Consider the following 17,169-nt stretch of genomic DNA (forward strand, 5'->3'; position numbering starts at 1 on the left):
GCGATAAGCTCGTCTCTGGGAACCCCTGCCTTGGCTTCCTGGTCACCTGGGGGCTATACAGGAGCCCTCCCTCCGGGGTCCGGTCTACCCTTCAGCTACGGGCCTGTGCACCTCGGCCACCGCCTCCCACCACCCTGCAGGGGGCGCCGCGTCAGGCCCGTGCCCGGTGGGCTTCTTGAAGCCCACGCTTGCTTAACTAGCACCAACCCTCTCTTCTCTGTGCGCAACAGCAGTCATCCGGAGGGGCTTCCTGACTCGAGTAGAGCCCCCAAACAGACACACCTCACATATTTTAAATGGCTTTATTAAAGGCTATTAATATAAAATACAACCAAGTTACAAGTCGTAAGAATTCTTTCATTTTTTGGAAAACGTGTATCAAAGAAAGGGAGGCGCGAAGAAAGGGAGGGGGGCTCTGACATCCACGTGGGGTCCGGCGCGTGGCGAGGGCTGGGCAACAGACCCCAACTGTCCCCAAGTGGACAGCACTCCCAAACCCAGAGAGCGGGGTGGGGACCCTCCCCCTCCCCCCAAGTGGAAGAACGGAAACTGGTTTCTGACTTCCTGGGGGAGAGTTTATGAAACACCCGAAGTCACCCGAAGCAAGATGCTAAATCCTTGAGCTAAATCCCAGGTGCGCAGAAGGGGGAGCGGGGGACACCCCAAAACCAAATTCAGGCTTCAGTTGAAAAGTGTGTCTTTTTAAAATAATAAATATAAACGTCTGGTTCTAGGAACTTCATCCTGACACAGGGGGGTGGGGAGGAGGTGGCCAACCTAAGAGCTGAATTTTTCCTTACTGAACATCTTTACACAGACCGCCGGGGGGTTACGACCAGGATCCGCAGGTCAGGCGGGATGGGGATTCGCCAGCCTGTGTCCTCCGGGCCCCTTCCCGTCTCCTTCTCAGAAGCGGAGCAAAGCCACATGGCTTGAGGATTTCCTAAGTTGTGACTTTACGTTTCATCTCAGGAGGCTGCCCCATCATGAAACATTAAGCCCTGTCGTAAGAGATAACTAAACACTCGGGGTAGCGGGCCCCGGGCAGCACAGGGTGACGCAGAGGCTTTCAACAACCCCCTGCGTCCCCGCAGCCCCCTGGGGTGGGGGGGACGTGAAAGGAATAACCGGGCTTTAGGAGAAAGTCGGAAAGGCCTCAGAATTGTCTCGCAAGAGAACAGACACATCACTGTGGGCTAACTGTCCCCAGGTGCAGTTCCTCCCTGGCCACATCAGCGTCAACGAATATAAACTCACACCTGGACATCTCTCTCTCTCTCTCTCTCTCTCTCTCTCTCTCTCTCTCTCTGTTTTTTAAGGAACCCTGTTTTCAAGCGCGGGCTCTACAACAGTGCACTGCCCTCCAGGCTGGAAGTGGAGGCAGGTGGGAAGCCCGGCTCTGAGGCTCAGTGGCTGACTCGAGGGGCTGGCACCCCGGCTGGGATTTCTAAGTTCCCTTTTCCGTCCCCGTCACGTTCTGAGCCTTTTTTTTTTGCCCTTGGACGTTTCAACTATCCTCAAATGGTACAAGAAGAAATCTGTATTTGCCATAACGCAGCCAGTCACCAACGTAGGAAGGTCACATCCACAACCCCAAGGGGCCAAATGAGGTTCAGGGACATAATGCGATTGGCAGAAACCCAGCCAAAAGTTGGCCAGGCCGCAGCTTTGGCAGGAATATTCCTGGGGAAAATAAGCGCCACATGCTTTACCCTGGACGCTGTGGAAACCACTTAAGGATGTCGTATGAGACAGAAACGCATTTTTAAAAAGACACACCTTGGTACTGAAACAGGGCGCTCACTCGCAGGACTCACAGGGGTTAAGGCTTCAGGTGAGGAGAACACAGTGAGAGGCAACGTGTAGATCACGCTCGGGCATGTCCAGCAGGGGGCGCAGCTCGGGGCCAACGGGCAGGGCGCAGGCTTCCCAGGGTAAGGGCCACTCTCCTCCTCGCCCTGCCCCACCCACGCCTGGGGCATGGGCCACCTTGCCCAGGCAGCCTAGGGGCCACCTCCATCTGAACCGCAGCGGGCAGCAGTCTGGCTCCAAGAGACACCGTGGACAGGACCGCAAGGGTCTCCAGGGGGCACTGCAGAGACGACTCCTTCTGCTGGTGGTCAGGGATGGCAGAGAGATCCATCAGGAGAGTCTAAGCAGTCCTTGGGATGAAGGACGTCCACTGCCCCTGCCAGCCTCCTGCTGGAAGGTTCTACCGCAACCGATCAGAAGGGCTCTGTCCTCCAACACCTGCCACCTGCCCTTCATTCCTGCAGATGCCCCAGACCCGGGAACACCCACCGGGGCCACAGGAGGAGCAAAGAACCTCCAAACGGAAACCAGTCCAAGCCCAAGAAGAAGTGGAGCCTCACAACCTCTAACTCTACATACAAAATAATGACAAGTTAATACAAAACTTTTAAACATGCAACTCTTCTTAAACGACGATGAACAGCTTGAGTACGGATCAGGGCGGCTTAAAGACCATCTCTGCTATGTGCCAACAGTGGGGTTCCTGGAAATGACATGAGGGTAGAGCGTGGCACACGATGCAAGGGGCGTGGCGTCAGGAAGCCCTGGGCATCCGGGAATGCTGGGTGGGGAGGAATCTTCCCGCGGTCACAGCCAGCCCGGCACACTGAGGCCACCATAGCCGAGGGCATCACCGACAGCCACCCAGCAAAGCGCACGCCGCTCATTTCAAAAGGGGAGAGGCTAAAGGAGAAAGACGGAAATCGCTTTTATGGTTTTGGGGACATGATGAGAAAACTCTTTCTCCGGGGAGGGGGGAAAACCGGGTGGAATTGGGAACAGAGGCTTTATTCACGAGACCTACTCAATGCCTTAACGGTCGTTTAAAAATTCCAAATGTAAAACTTCTGTTTATCAAATCACTGAAAATAGCATATATATCTGGCCTTACCAAAAAAGAGAAAAATCTGGAAATCCGGACAAGGCGATATTTACCAGTTTCCAAATGATTAAGAAAAGAGCGTACAGAAACCAGGAAAATACACAGGGAAATATTGCCCTTTTTTTTATCCTCCTCCGCCACACCACTTTGGAAAACATTTAGGGGTTCTTGGTTTTATTATTATTTGGTTGTCTGATACATTTTACCAGTTGTCCAGAAAATCAAATCCTGTCTTCAAGACGACATTACTTGAGGTGACCTGCGGAAGGGACAGAAACACAGCAAAGTAAGATACATTTTTTTTTTTTTTTAGTTATGTATAATCTAAAAACAGCATCTCATTTAAATTGACCCAAATGAGATGCCTTGCTTTTATCTCGGAGGCTCCCTGACCTCAATTTGCCTCGGTGCTTGGCACCAGAAAATGAAATAAACTTCAGGGTGAGCTACTCGCTCCGGGATCCAACACCTCCCCCCTCCGTCCCCAGGCAGGTCTGAGAGCAAGTTTACAGACCTACCCACAGAGAAGAGGAGAAAAATGTATGTCCTCTGTCTGTGCAGGGACAGGCATGTTGGAATTGAGTCATCATGGAATAAGAGGACAAATGACAAAGACAGTCTTTCTACTGCTTTCTAGCTGCAGCCCTCCCGGGTGAGGACAGGACACCGTGACACCCCACCCTCCACGTAACTGGCCAATGGCAAACTGCCTATGTGGAGACAATGCGGGAAAGGACTAAGCACATTCACAGGAAGCCTGTCTCGGGCCGGTTTGGCCGCATCAGACACTGATGCAAAGTGGGCCTTCAGGCAAGCCGTCCTCTCTCTGCTTTCCTACCGGTTTCTTCGGTGAGGTTGGCCATTTCCCTCTCTGCTTTGCACTCAGGAATCCCTTCTTTCCGAGGATTTCACGTGCCGTCTCTGACTCTGCCCTCCCCCTCCACTTTCCTACGTCTCTGCGATTATGACTCTCATACTCTACACATCAGAGGAAGAGCCAGGTGCCGGGTATGAGAGAAAGATCGCTGCGGAGGCACGGAGGCCAGCCTGGCACGTGTGCCAGAAGGAGGAGGCGGGCGAGAAGGGTAGAGACACAGAATGGAGCCAAGAGATGGGGCAGGGTACCACAGGAGGCAGGGCAGGGAGGGGCCGAGAACGCTGGCTCAAGACGGTGGGGACTCTGAAAGAACGAGCTAGAAAGCGGAGGTGCGGCTGGCGGAAGGCGGGCAGAGCTCCTGTCACAGGGCCCCCCCCCCCTTCTTCAGGAGGACAACTCACAAGGCCACCTGCTGAGAGAGGAGCGGAGGCACCTGGAACCCCATTCCGGGAAACACCCAGAGGACGACCACAGCTCAACGTGACAAGACACAGCTGCTAGAACTGGACAAGGGATCGGAAGAGACATGCCTCCAAAAAAGAGATACACAAATGGCCAAGAAGCCACATGGAAAGAGAGTTGACATCGCCGAGTACTGGAGGCCTGCGAATCCAAACCACGAGGAGACCCACAGATACCATCTCCCAGCCATTAGGGTGGCTACGACCAAGAAGGAGAGAGAACACGTGGCAGTGAGGATGCGGAAAACGCGGCCTTCTTGCGCACTGTCGTGGGGAAGCAAAATGGCTCAGCCACTGCTGGAAACAGTATGGCGGTTCCTCAGGAAGTTAAGCACGGAATTACCATACGATCTATCAGTTCCTCTTCTGGCGATATATCCCAAAGAATGGAAAGCAGGGACTTGGGACAGATACTCGTACGGCTGCGTTCACAAGGAGCATTATTCACAAACGGCCAGGCAACGGAAGCCACCCAAGCGTCCATCAGCAGACTGAATGGACAAACAATGCAGGTAAATCCATACGGTGGAATATTATTCGGCCTTCAGAAGGAAGGCAATTCTGACCCATGGCACGACGTGGGTGAACCCCGAGGCCATGACGCGGAGGGCAACAGGACGGTCACAAAGAGATGGACGCTGTCTGATTCCGCTTACGTGAGATGCGAAGAGTAGTCAAATTCGCGAAAATATAAAGTAGGATGGCGGCTGCCAGGGGCTGGGGGAGGAGGGAATAGGGAGTCGGCCGATGGGTGTGGAGTTTCATCTTCCCAGATGAAATAGTTCTGTGGATGGATGGCAGCGATGGCTGCGTAACAACGCGAACGCATCTCGTCGTGTCACGACCCCTGGGTCTACAGTATACTCAATATGGCACATGGTTACATTACATGTATTTAACCACAACAGACGTTCTTTTACATATGAGTTAACAGGGGAAAAAAAAAAAAAAAAAGACAGCCAAAGAGTCTGCTAACGTGGAGAAAACCAGCAAGGCACACACAGAGAAGGGCTTGTGGTGGGGTGGCCCCCAGGCGTGTCCATCTGCCTGGCCAATAGGTAACTTCCCCAGGCTCCAAAATCCAGACCCAATCCTAAAGACCACTCTTTTCCTCCCTCTGGCCATCCTCGTGTGGGAGCAGGTGGTCTCTTTTGATCCCTCCTGCCCTCCCCGCCTCGGGACTCACACAACGTGTCTGACTGCCAGAAAGCACTAATGTTCCCCGGGGTGTGCCGTCCATCTCTGAGACGGACGGGACACAGGACCTTGTCTGTGGTCTCACCCACGTACGTGAGCTATCCATGACTTCCCCCCAGAAATGGTTCTCAGCCATGCTTGCACCCAAACTATGGCTTTGTTCATCGTAAATCCACGTCTCAAAACCAAGGCTTCCCGGGGCGCCTGGGTGGCTCAGCCGGCAAAGCGTCCGACTTCGCCTCAGGTCATGATCTCGCGGGTCGTGGGTTCGAGCCCCGCGTCCAGCTCTGTGCTGACACCTAGCTCAGAGCCTGGAGCCTGTCTTTGGATTCTGTTTCTCCCTCTCTCTCTCTCTCTCTCTCTCTGTCCCTCCCGTGCTTTCTCTCTCTCAAAAATACATTAAAAAAAAAAAAAACATTAAAAAAAATTAAAAAAAAAACAAAACCAAGGCTTCCCGGGAATTTGAAATATAATGACTTTTGGGTTGTTTTGTTTGTTTGTTTGATGCAATCCTCCAACACTAGATCCCTTTAAAGTCCTAACCAAACACTGGGCTTTCTCTTCACTGTCTCAGACCAACTGGTAAAGACAATGGTCGATTTCTTCCACAAAGAAATGGGAAAACACTCAGAAGGCACTTGCCCTTATTCTCCTACACCCTTATTCGCCTTCACGACATACTCCTCCTCCTCACCCGGTGACCCTCTCAGATCTTTCTTTTGCTTCCCCCGCAAAAGAACTCCTTCCTTAGGATTCCTCGCTGGACACATAACCCTACCCTGCTTGGAAACGAGTAGCTGCCAATCACTCCTTGAAGCGAGAGTTTCCTGCGGCAGTGTGGCCGCTCTTGGGGGAGGCTCAGGGGTCCTGCCTGCTTCCTCCGTGCCCCCTTTGGGGCATCCACCGGTCCCCTCTTCCCCAACACCCAGCCCAACTTTATAGACCTCTCGGTGGAGGGGAGCGTCCGAACCCCTCCCACACTGACCGCCTCCCCCCTGCGAGCTCCTGTGTTCACCGCCCTCCTGCGGTCCCTCCCCTACCTGCCCTCACACACGTGGGGAAAGGCAGCTGGCATCTGCGGCACACCACGAGTAACGGGCAACCAAGTCACGGCACCGAGATGGACCCACGAAACACGCCCCTGGTGGATTGGTCAGTCGCCGCTCTCCCGATCCCAAAAGTCGCCCAAGGAGTGGGCAGCGGGAGGAAGGGGGAGGGGAAGAAGCAAGCATCTGTGGCCCAGATGCCCCAGATGCCCAGGGAGGGGCATCTGTGACCCACCCGTCTTGTGGGAGGCCTCCCGGGGTCCCCCCCGGAGGAGGCGGCCACTCACCTGTGTAGGCATGGGTTCCGAGAACAGAGAGTCTTCTACGTCCTCTACGTCCTCCCGCCTGGCCTCGGGAGAGGCAAGCTTCCCCTCGGGCTCGGACGGGGTGGTGCTGGGGCGGGCCTGGACGGGCTGGGGTCTCTCGGGCTCGATGCTGACACAGGGGAGGCCGCGCTGCTCCTGGCGGAGGTTGCCGGGCCTTTCGGCCTTGGCCTCCCTGTCCTTCAGGGCGGGGTCCTGCCGGTAACAGGCAGGCAAGACCTTTTCACCCTTCTCCATGGACTTGATCTGGCTGGGGGTCAGCGACTGGAACTCGGCCTCAGGCCCCTCTCCCCGGGAGCGCTCGGCGTTGATCTTCCAGAAGGAAGCTTCCTCTTCCTTCCGGGCGGGACCCAGGGCATCCAGGCTGGAGGACTTGCCGCCCTGGGAGGGCCGGAGGGCCTGCGAGCCCTGGGAGGCTTTAGACTGCCTCGGCTCGCCGCCCGGGCCGCTGCCCGGCTCTTGGATAGACAAGGAGCACACGCTGAACTCCATCTGACTCTGCAGCGGGGACACAGAAAGGAGAGAGCCAGCCTTACGATCCGGTGCAAGGGCTGCACCAGCTCACACCTCTGTGCGCCCGGCAACATCAACACTGGGTGTCGTCCATCTGCCCCTCAGGACGGCCATCGGCCAACCCACCGCATGGGAGCGCGGCCACCCAGGCCCCCAACGGCGCAGAGGCTCTGACTCACTGATGACTGAGGCCTCACTGCCTGGGGAGCAGAGCACCCCCTTGTCTTGTTGGGACTGATTCCAGTGCCTTCCAGAGGAGCAGCTGTCTGGCGGTGACCGCCCTCCCTGGGAAGGTGATTGAGAAGGTGCACGGCCCAGCCGGGCACAGCACGGCCGTGAAGGTCAACACCCGGCCCCCACTGCCCAGGCCCTTCGCTCCTGACCTAGGGTGGCGGGGGGCGGGGCGGGGGGGGTGTGGACAAGCGTGAAAGAAACCAACCGAGCCAGACCCTGCTTTCCTGGACAAAACCACGAAGGTCAAGGGTGGGCCTGAGTGCAGCCTCGGAGACCTGACCCACCCGGCCTCGCCCGCTCTGCCTTCTCGAAGCCTGCTACAGAATGCACGCCTGTGTGCCCCAATTCTCCCGCGGAAGACCTAACTCCCAAAGTGACGGTAACAGGAGGTGGGGCCTTTTGAGAGGTGATCAGTCTGAGATGAGGTCATGAGAGTGGGGCCCCCCACGATGAGACCGGTGTCCTTATCAACACAGACACAAGGGCAAGGATCTCTCTCCCACCGCTCACGGACACGAGGAGGCGGCTGTCCTGCAAGCTAGGAAAGCGGGTTCTCACCAGAACCCCGTCGCACTGTCACCCTGACCTCCGGGCCTCTACGACTGTGTGAAATGAACGTCTGCTGTTTGGCCCCCACCCCCCGCCCCTGTATTTGTTGTGGCCTCACAAGCCAAGCAAGACCGTGTGTCATGCAGAGGGGTCCTCTGCTGGGACGCTCCCCGCTCAGCAGGGCTCTGCAGCTCTGACCTCGTCCTGGTCCTGGGAGCCGGATGCCATCGCCCACCTGTGAGCCTAGGCCCCCGAGGCCAGGGCAGCGCCCCCACCCGGCCCGGCTGTCCCAGAAATGCCTTCCTTGGCCCGAGACTGCTCAGCACAGCGGCCTCTAAAAACGCCAGTGCTGCTCTGTCCTGGAGAACAAATCATTAGACGGAAGGAATCCCAAGCCCCATCTGCAGGCCAGAGCACACGGACGGGGCCTCCCGGGCCTGCACAGCAAGCAGTCTCCCGCCTCAACCATCTCTAAAATCAATCTCGAACTATCTTGAACATTCCTCTCTTCCTCCCCACTTTGCTCTCAGATCGTCCTTTTTTTTTTTTTTTAATAAAAGCAATGAAACTGCACTGATAATGCGCAGAGTCGAGGAATCAGGAAAAAAACATTTTCTTTCTACCTTTTGCATTTTGGGGGAGCCATTTTCGTACACGTATCATATGAGGCAGTGGTTCTGTTACGCATGTGATACGGGGTGTTGTTTTCACTTACTCGTGAGCGCGGCCCACGGGGTTATGTGGTCTTTGTGACCATTATTTGTACTGCGTACGAGCTACTTCCCTGAGGAGTTGCCTCACCATCTACTTAGCCGTTTTCTCACTCGCGGACAACCTGCGTCTTCTGACCTGTGTTCTTACCATTAAGGCTGCCACAACCACCTTCGTGCCTACAGCGCCCGCCCGTGTGGACTTCGTTTCTTCAGATCGGCTTCCCGCAGTGAAATGTCAAGACACAAAAGCTTTACACCTTCCCTCTCTTGCGGTTCTAGGCGCATACCAGCCAGCTTGTTTTCCAGGGCTGCCCCGATTTCTAACGCCACCAGCCCAGCGATGTATCAGAGGATATTTTCAGTTACTGTTTCCACGTGGACACAGTGGAATTGAAAACGGTGCTAACTTAATGTACAAAACACGGCTCTTCGTTACTTGAAGGCATATGCCTTCACTTGGTTTCACAAACTGGCCTGCGGTCTCAGTCTGACACTTCTCCAAAAGCCTGGGCTCTGGTGGCCACAGGTCACTACTCAAGGCTTGTAAATGAGATGTGATAAAGCCACGAGAAAAAACTACGTTCGAATCACGAGCACAGGTGCCCTGAAGCTCGCCGTTACGCCAAGGAAAAGACGTCAAAGCTCTGACGGTCGCGGGTGCTTGAGTGCGTCTAATGCATTGGGCACTTTTTCGTTGTTGTTGGACTGGGTTTGGTTTTTTTTTTTTTTTTTTTTTAAATTTATTTATCTTGAGACAGAGGGAGTGTGAGCGGGGAAGGGGCAGAGAGAGAGAGGGAGAATCCCAAGCAGGCTCCGCGTGGTAAGCGCACTGAGTCCAACGCAGGGCTTGAACTCCCGAAACTGTGAGATCGTGACTTGAGCTGAAATCAAGCGTCGGACTGAGCCACCCAGGAGTCCCTTGGGCTGGGTGTTTTGTGTTTTTTTTTTTTAATTTTCATTCTACAGATGAGCAAATGGGACATTGGGAGCAATTCAGTGAACTGTCCAACCTGGATCCGGTCGTGCTGGGCATCATGCCAGGTACAGAAACCAGTGGCCACCAGGGATGACATCCACATAGACACCGGAGAGCCTTGCACACAGCAGGCCTTCTGTAAGTATGTTGATGATCTAATCTGACTTTCTAAAGGGCTGTTTTTGAATGAACCATTCTCAGTACTCTGCATATTTCCAAATTCCACAGTAGAATACAGGGAGCCTGTGGGCATAGAGAGGACGGGTTTCTTTAAGTAAGCAAGTTGCTAAAGATACCTCGGAAGTGGAGACCAAGGCTTAGAATGGAGTTGACTTTGATCTGGAAATTGCAACGTAAGGAAGGCACTTAAAAGCGAACACTTCAACAAGCCTCGGGCTTTTTTAGGATCAGCAATTTCTCCAGTGGGATCTCTGCTCAGAAGGCTCTGGAAGGCTAGGCTGAGCAACTGTCTACGTGGAAGGCAGCCACGGACCGAGCCAGGGATGCTGTGGAGAGGAGGCAGTCACAGTGGTTCCCAGACTGCTTCGGGCCATCGCTGGAAAGGCGCCCAAGCAGCACTGGCTGGATGTGACATCCTTGAACGCAACGACAGAATGACGGAGGCTGTGCCCATGGCGCCTTGGGCAATCGGAGACCGAGCGGCACTCCTCGAGGGACAGTGCCACCTGGTCAGAAGTCTGCACGGGGCGTTGGCAATAGTCCCAGTGAGTCCCCACTGGGCTCTGGCTCCTCTCACGCCTTCCTGCACGCCTTCCTCTGGTCACCAGGGGCCTGGCTCATGGTACCTGTTGTCCACAGCAGGGACACATAGCACAGCCGGGGTGAATGCTACTCTGGAGCCCCCATTTTGGGTGCCCAGTGTCAGGTCATGGAGTCTGGGCTGCAAAGCTCCCCCCCAAGTAGTGTGGCCAAGCCACCGTCCTGTCCCGTGGACTTCGTCAGAGCCTGCAGTCCGGAGACTGCTGGGGACTGTCCCCCTTGCCTTCCACCAGGCCTCTGAAGGCTATGCCATAGCAGAGGTTCTGAGAGACAGGTGTGAGGGGTGCCCTTCTGACACTGGAATGGGTCAGTGAGCAGGACGGGGACGGCCCTGCCTCGTGGAACTGACAGGTCTAATAAGGGGGCCTCTTGTGGACCCTGTGATGACCACCGGAAGGTGGAAAGCACAAGGATAACGAAGTTCCAGATGCCGCTTTCTTATTTCTGGGAAGAAGGCTGTTTTTCTTGGGGTGGAGAAAGCACCCTTGGGAAGGGAGGCGGCGTCGGCTGCGTCCACCAACGCTGGGCGACATCGAGCCGGGGCCTAGCAGAAGGACGCGGCCTGGGAAGAGCAGCCAACGGGTCAATGACTCCAGCTCGCCCACCCGGGGACAGACGGGAAGTCAGGGTGGGGGAATCCGACCCTGCAGTCTCACGCAATCTTTGAGACGGGAGATGGGGGAGTAAAGGGGAAACCCCCCCCCCCCCGGCCCCCGTCGCAACAACGGTGACAGCTCATCACCCCCCACCCCCACGTCCCGGGCACTAGCTAAAGCCCGAGGGAGGACGGCGCGGGAGGATCTCGTCCGGCCAAGCCAGGACTGGGCGTCAGTCGCCCCATGTGGGGAACTGGGTCTCAGCTGGCCGCGTCCGTTCTAAAAACAGAAAGACCACAACCGAGCCCAGGATCTATTTTTACGCCCCGCTCACTGGAGAGGAATGTGTAATATTTCAGTAAAGGGGGAGTGCGTGCAGCCAAAACTAACTGTTGGGCTTGGCAGCGTCCGACCCATCGAAATTGTTGAGACAAAGGCTACAGAAGCGTTGTCAGGAAACATCCTAGTTTACTGGAGCAAATCTGAATAAGCCCACAAGCCATCTAGCATTTATTCTCCCACCTCCTCCTCCAAAGAAGGAAAGAGGAGGAGAAGGTACGAAAAACTTTTAGGATCACAAAACCAGGAGAAGTGACAGCCTGACAGGGAAGGCACAGCAGGACTTGGCCACTGGGGGGTGTCAGACCCTCCGGGCCCACGGGGGGGAGGGGCAGGGCCTGGTGGATTCCCCGCCCCCCAATCCCCAGGCACTGGGCTCGGACCAGGGGCTAAATTACATACTCCTATGCTTTTCCCAGGGAGCAAGGGGACCTACAGACACGTGGATTAATCCTGCTCCAGCCCCCATGCCCGTATGTCGGGCAGAGTGAGCCTGGGGAAAAACCCAACAGAGGCCCAACAGCTGGGAGGTGCACTGGGGCCCCGGGTGCCGAGTTTCCAAGGTTCAGGGGCCAATGACAGCCTCCATTGCCCTCCCCACCTGCCAAGGGCTCATCATCTCACGGGGACAACAATAGTAATGCCACATTTTCATCTAAGAGGCAGCCAGGTTGCTACGGCACAGCTTATGTATATGGTCCTGGGCTCAGATGTCTAGTCCACACCCCGCACTCTATGCCTTGATTTTCTTATCTGTAAAACGGGGCTGTTGCGAGGCTCACACGAGAGAAGGCAAAGCAGGTGCTCAGCAAAGATGGGGGGCATGGGAGCCGTGGGAATCAGAAGAACGCGGGTTTGCAGGGGGTCTGGAGGACAGACTGGATCCTCACAGATGGATGGGGTGGGGGGTGAGCAATGGCACTGAGGCAGGAAAGGCCATGGCTCCTGGGGCAGGAGAGCACGGTGTCTGGGGCACGGGGCTGAGGGCCACAGGACATACCAGCCAGAAAGACCCCTGGGGCCAGAGGTGCAGGGCTAGGGCCACTGGGCTGAAGGAACAGACACATCCCTCCACACACAGAGACCCAGGAAAGGTCGGGGTGCCACAGGGCTCAGCTCTGACTCTCAGGAAGGTGAGCCATGGTCAGAACAGGTGCTGGGGGGCAACGAGGAGGGAGCCGTGACTGCTGGGCAGAGATGGGGGTCTCGGCGAAGAAGGTCCGGGGACCTCAAGCAGCACAGGAGTCAGGCTGGGACGGGGGCACAGGGTGGCTCCAAACTGTCACTGGCAGTAAGGAGAGAAGGCAAGCAGAGCTACAGGCTGGAAGCAAGGGACTCCTCTAGGCACTGAACACCCTGACGGGATGCCCTTCTGTCCCGCCATGGGCAGGAGCCACCCGCAAGCCAAACGGACTTGCGCTCCAATCTCTCTCCGTGGATTCAAGCCGCCTGCCAGTTACAGCGTTCTTCGAGCCCCTGCCCAAAACCCTGACCCAGAGCAAGAGCAGGGACACTGATCTCCCAGGGGCGAAAGAATTCAACGTGAGTGCACATCCCAGACCCAGAGCACACAGCACGCAGGAAGTGTGATATCATTCACGGATCTTTCAAAAATTCAGCACAAAGCCTCCTAAGTGCCTACTCTTCTTCCCAAGGAAGGGGCGGGAAGGCCTCCCTACTCTGGGAATGGTTTATATTGGCCCTCAGAGACCTTTTGATGCAGAAGAAAATCAACGAACCGATCCCCACCAGCCAACTTACCATCCCCAAATAGGCAATGCACGCTGGGAGGAGGACCAAGACGGACAGAAAGAAGCCAGACATCTGGGGCAGGGGGAGGGGCGCATGCTTTGAAGGGGGGTTGTCCCTAGAGCCCAGCAACCCAGCGCCAGGGCCTGACCTGCCTCTGCAGACATCTCCTCTAAATTCCCCAGCCCAGACCCACTGGGGAATGCCAAGAATCCTCTCTGCTCCCTGCCTCCCCTCTCTGGAGCATTCCAAGCGCTGAGTTTCTTCCTCTCAAAAGATCAGTAGCATGAGAAAGGAATCCACCAAGGGGGGCCCACAGGCTGACAGATGGGTGGGAAAGATAACGGGCCGCTCACCCCCAGCTGGGGCGGGCAGTTCTCCCTCTGAGCCTCTCCTCCGTGCTGGAAGAGGGCAGAGAAACAGGGGCGCCAGGGCAGCTCAGTCTCAGAAGGACGCGCCCCAGGCAGGGAGGGCTGGGCTGGAAGACAAAGCAGAACTTGAACAAGGGGGTACTCTTCCACAGACCATTCTGCACTTGGCCCCCAGCCCTCAAGGGCACTCCCGATCACAGCTGCGTTCCGCTGGGGAGGGGACTCCTGGCCCCCAAGCACAGGGCCAGCTCACTCTCCGTGGGTGGCACCCCCATGGGCTGGCCTAAACGGAGGAGCCCACACAGAGTTAACAACGATCGGTCAAGCCCCTGGCATTCTCAGTTCTGCCAACAGTCAAGACCCTCGGTCAGGCTGACCCTGGCCTCGGATGACATGACTGCCAGGCTAAGAAGTCAAAGCAGAGAAAGAGTTGGTGAGTGAACAAGGCCAACAGAAGAACGGCTGGGGGAGCCCTGCCCAGCCTGCTGAGCCCCAGAATCATAAGCAAATAAATGTCCGCTTTGGGCCATGGAGCTGTGGGGTAGTCTGTTATGCATCAACAGATAACTACTGGAGAGCAAGAGAACCCGCTGCTGGGCCCCGAATCCCACGCCTGGAGATCAGGGCCGCCTAAAACCACCCCCTGTTCGCAGCTCTCCAAAGAGGTTCTCACCAGTCCTCAGGGAGAGTGCGATGACGCCCGAAAAGCAAGGAGGCAGGGCGCTCCAAGTTCAGGCCAGGGAGGTGAGTGGTGGCACTTTCTAGAACTCAACGCTGACTTGTGCAAACAGAGTGGAGCCGAGCCTCTCTGCTCTCTGGAATGTTCTCTGCTTTGTCTCTACAAGGTTCTAACGCTAAACTCTGTAAGTCCAACTTCAAGAGATCAAACCAAAAGGTGAGGACCCCGAGTGAGCCCACCTGTTGGTTACGTAAGCTGGTTCTCTGCAAAGGGGGCAACACCGATGAACTTCCAGAGGCTTCTCGACTGACAAGGTGCCTGGGGGACCTGGCTGGCAGATGTGGACCCTCAGCACCAGCACAGGGTGTGATCTATGTGGGACAGTTAGCTGTCCTCGTTCTCGTTCACCTATGCCCCACACTGGCCCCGGTGGCTGAGCCCCATCTCGGCACCTGCTCCAACCACCGCCCATCTTTGTCCCAGACTGTCATTGCAGCAAGTTAATAACAGATGGCGTGTCCTGCCCCCAAAATCGCAGGTTCAGTAATATTTCACAAGGTAAATTCTTAATAGAGCTGATATTCTCATGGGGCATGAGACGGACGCAGAGCGTAGGGCGTTATCACTCTTTTGACCTCTGTGCCTTCATCGCTGTGATATCCTCAAACGTAGGACCCGGTCTGGGGAAGTCGGTGCTGCTTCCTGGGCTACTGCGTCCGAGGCTGCTTGGTCCCACCCTGCAGAGCGTCTATTTGTCTGTTACCGGTAGATATCACCGGCAGGGTTAGTGCTCCTCAGTTATTCACCGGGGAGCCCAAAAAGAAGACTGCGGCTCCTGGCTGAACGCCAACGTGACGATGCAGTCTCTACCCACCCACAGCTTCCCGGACAGTGTCACTAGACAGGGGATTCCTCGCTGGTTTCAGGAGCCACTGTGTTTCCAGGCTGCTCCTGGATGTCCTTCGACCGGGGTCCAGATCCCTAGGGAGACCCCAGCTTCCAGGCACACCGTTTCGCTCGCGCCGCCCTCTGCACAGACCTAGATTACTCATCTGCAGTGGGAATAAAACACGGGCACATGCTGGGTGCAGACGTAGGATGTTCAGGACCCCACGTAAAGGTGTGCTAAAGGCAGCGGGCATCCGCGCCCGCCAGGTGGACGCGTGCACCTGCATTGACAACACGTATTTCCAAAACCGCCTCCCAGCTCTCAAGTGAGGACCGGGTCGTGCACCTCCCCATCTGGGGACGGCTCAGGTCACAAAGGGCCCACTCAGCAGCTCTGCCTGTAGGCAACAGCGCCCCCTGCCCTCGTCCGCCGGAACCCTGTCAAATGTTCCATTTTCAGACACAGGTCCCCCCACATGAGGGCCTCCCGGGTGTCTTGTGGACCCCCTCGCTGCCCTGCCCCGCTCTGACCCACCCTCTCCGCAGGCCCCTGCGTGCCCATTTCCGCTGGGATGAGCAATGTGGGCCCAGCCAACAAGCCCCTGCAACAACAGGCACTTCAGAGCCCTGATCTGACCTCAAGTCTGAGCCCCGTTCCAGGCACACTGCCGTCCTCGTCACCCCATTATGGGGAGAACCCTCCGACACGCAGCACTAAACGTTCTAGACTCTTGCTCGTTTTAGTTGGGTTACAGACACCTGCCTTTTGGTTGCTCTGCCCCCTACTAACGCACTTCTACCGGAGCAGCGAGGCAGGACGGGGGGAAATAGACAAAGCCAGCTAAGCTTGACGCCATGAATCAACTCTAGCAATAATCATCATCTAGCATCATCATCACCATCAAAGTGAACAAGGGACTAGGGGTTAGCGATCCAAGCTGCACTGTACCGCTAACACCTGTCCATGTGTATCCACTGCCTCATCAACTTCACAGGCTTCCAAGAGCGTATGTCCTTTTTTCCTCCCCACCCGCCGCCCCCAGGACTGTCACGCCTCCAGGCAGACTCTTGCAGGCAATTTTGATAGATCTGCAGTCTCATCTCCGCCACTGTCCCTCTCCTGCCCCTACCCTGAGTTCATTTTAATAACGCCTGCCCCCCCTCAAAACCTTCTCTCCAAGCTTTGCTTTACGGAGCGCCCCCACTAAGGTGCTGAGTATTGGTCAGCAGAGCCAGGAGCAGAGAAAGCCCCGAATGGGGCTGACTCTGCTTTCCCAGGACGGCCGGGGTCCTGGTCAAGGGGCGACCGCTTTAATTCCATCACGATGCCTCCCCACAGGTTTCCTAGCTCATCTCCACGGTCTTCCCTCCTCTCCTTTTCCACCAGCAGGGGGGCATCACCTGCAGCAGGATGGTGGGGCCTCTGCCTTCTGAGTCCACCGAGAGCTACAAGAAAAATACACAACCACGCCATTCTTTTTCAAAAGGACAAACAAATCTAAATTTAATCCAACTTACCCTCGTTTCCCAGGAGAAAGGGGCAGAGTGCTCATCTTGCCAAGTTATGTCCTGAAATAAAAATGCGAGAATAAATCTGAAACCCAAACCCAAACATACCCCATGCAAACATCCACCCGAGGCCACAGGGTAAGTAAGACTTAGGACTCGTCCCAACTCCTGGCTTGGAGCAAGCCTGATGTTTGGATGCTCTGCATAGACTGCGCTGACCTTCTCAGTCTGGCCTCACCCTCACTTTTTTGGAGGTGGCCAGGCACGCCCCTCCCCCACCCAAAGGAGGCTCAGTGAATGAATGGGAGGGAGGCCCTGGGGGTGGGGGGGGGCAAAGGGGGAGGGAATCGATGATTGGGATGTGAGCAGAAAGGGGAAGGGGCTTTACAGACTTGAGCCTCAGCTCTAGGAGGACTAGACGTTATGGGAAGATGAGGCAGCCTTCGGAGCCTCCG

At 56.1% G+C, this 17,169-nt stretch overlaps 1 protein-coding gene across 1 annotated transcript in view; it reads right to left on the reverse strand.

The window, feature by feature from the left end:
• Positions 1-286: 286 nt before the first annotated feature.
• C13H1orf198 (chromosome 13 C1orf198 homolog) overlaps positions 287-17,169 on the reverse strand; it is a 31,498-nt gene continuing 14,615 nt past the window's right edge. The window contains exons 2-4 of the mRNA XM_058696119.1: positions 16,724-16,774; positions 6,783-7,316; positions 287-3,173 (exon numbers count right to left, since the gene is read on the reverse strand). Of these exons, the coding sequence (XP_058552102.1) occupies positions 3,117-3,173; positions 6,783-7,316; positions 16,724-16,774 (642 nt within the window). The 3' untranslated portion in view covers positions 287-3,116. The remainder of the gene's footprint in view (positions 3,174-6,782; positions 7,317-16,723; positions 16,775-17,169) is intronic.

The sequence above is a fragment of the Neofelis nebulosa genome, chromosome 13, assembly GCF_028018385.1.
Source record: "Neofelis nebulosa isolate mNeoNeb1 chromosome 13, mNeoNeb1.pri, whole genome shotgun sequence".
Classification (NCBI taxonomy): domain Eukaryota; kingdom Metazoa; phylum Chordata; class Mammalia; order Carnivora; family Felidae; genus Neofelis; species Neofelis nebulosa.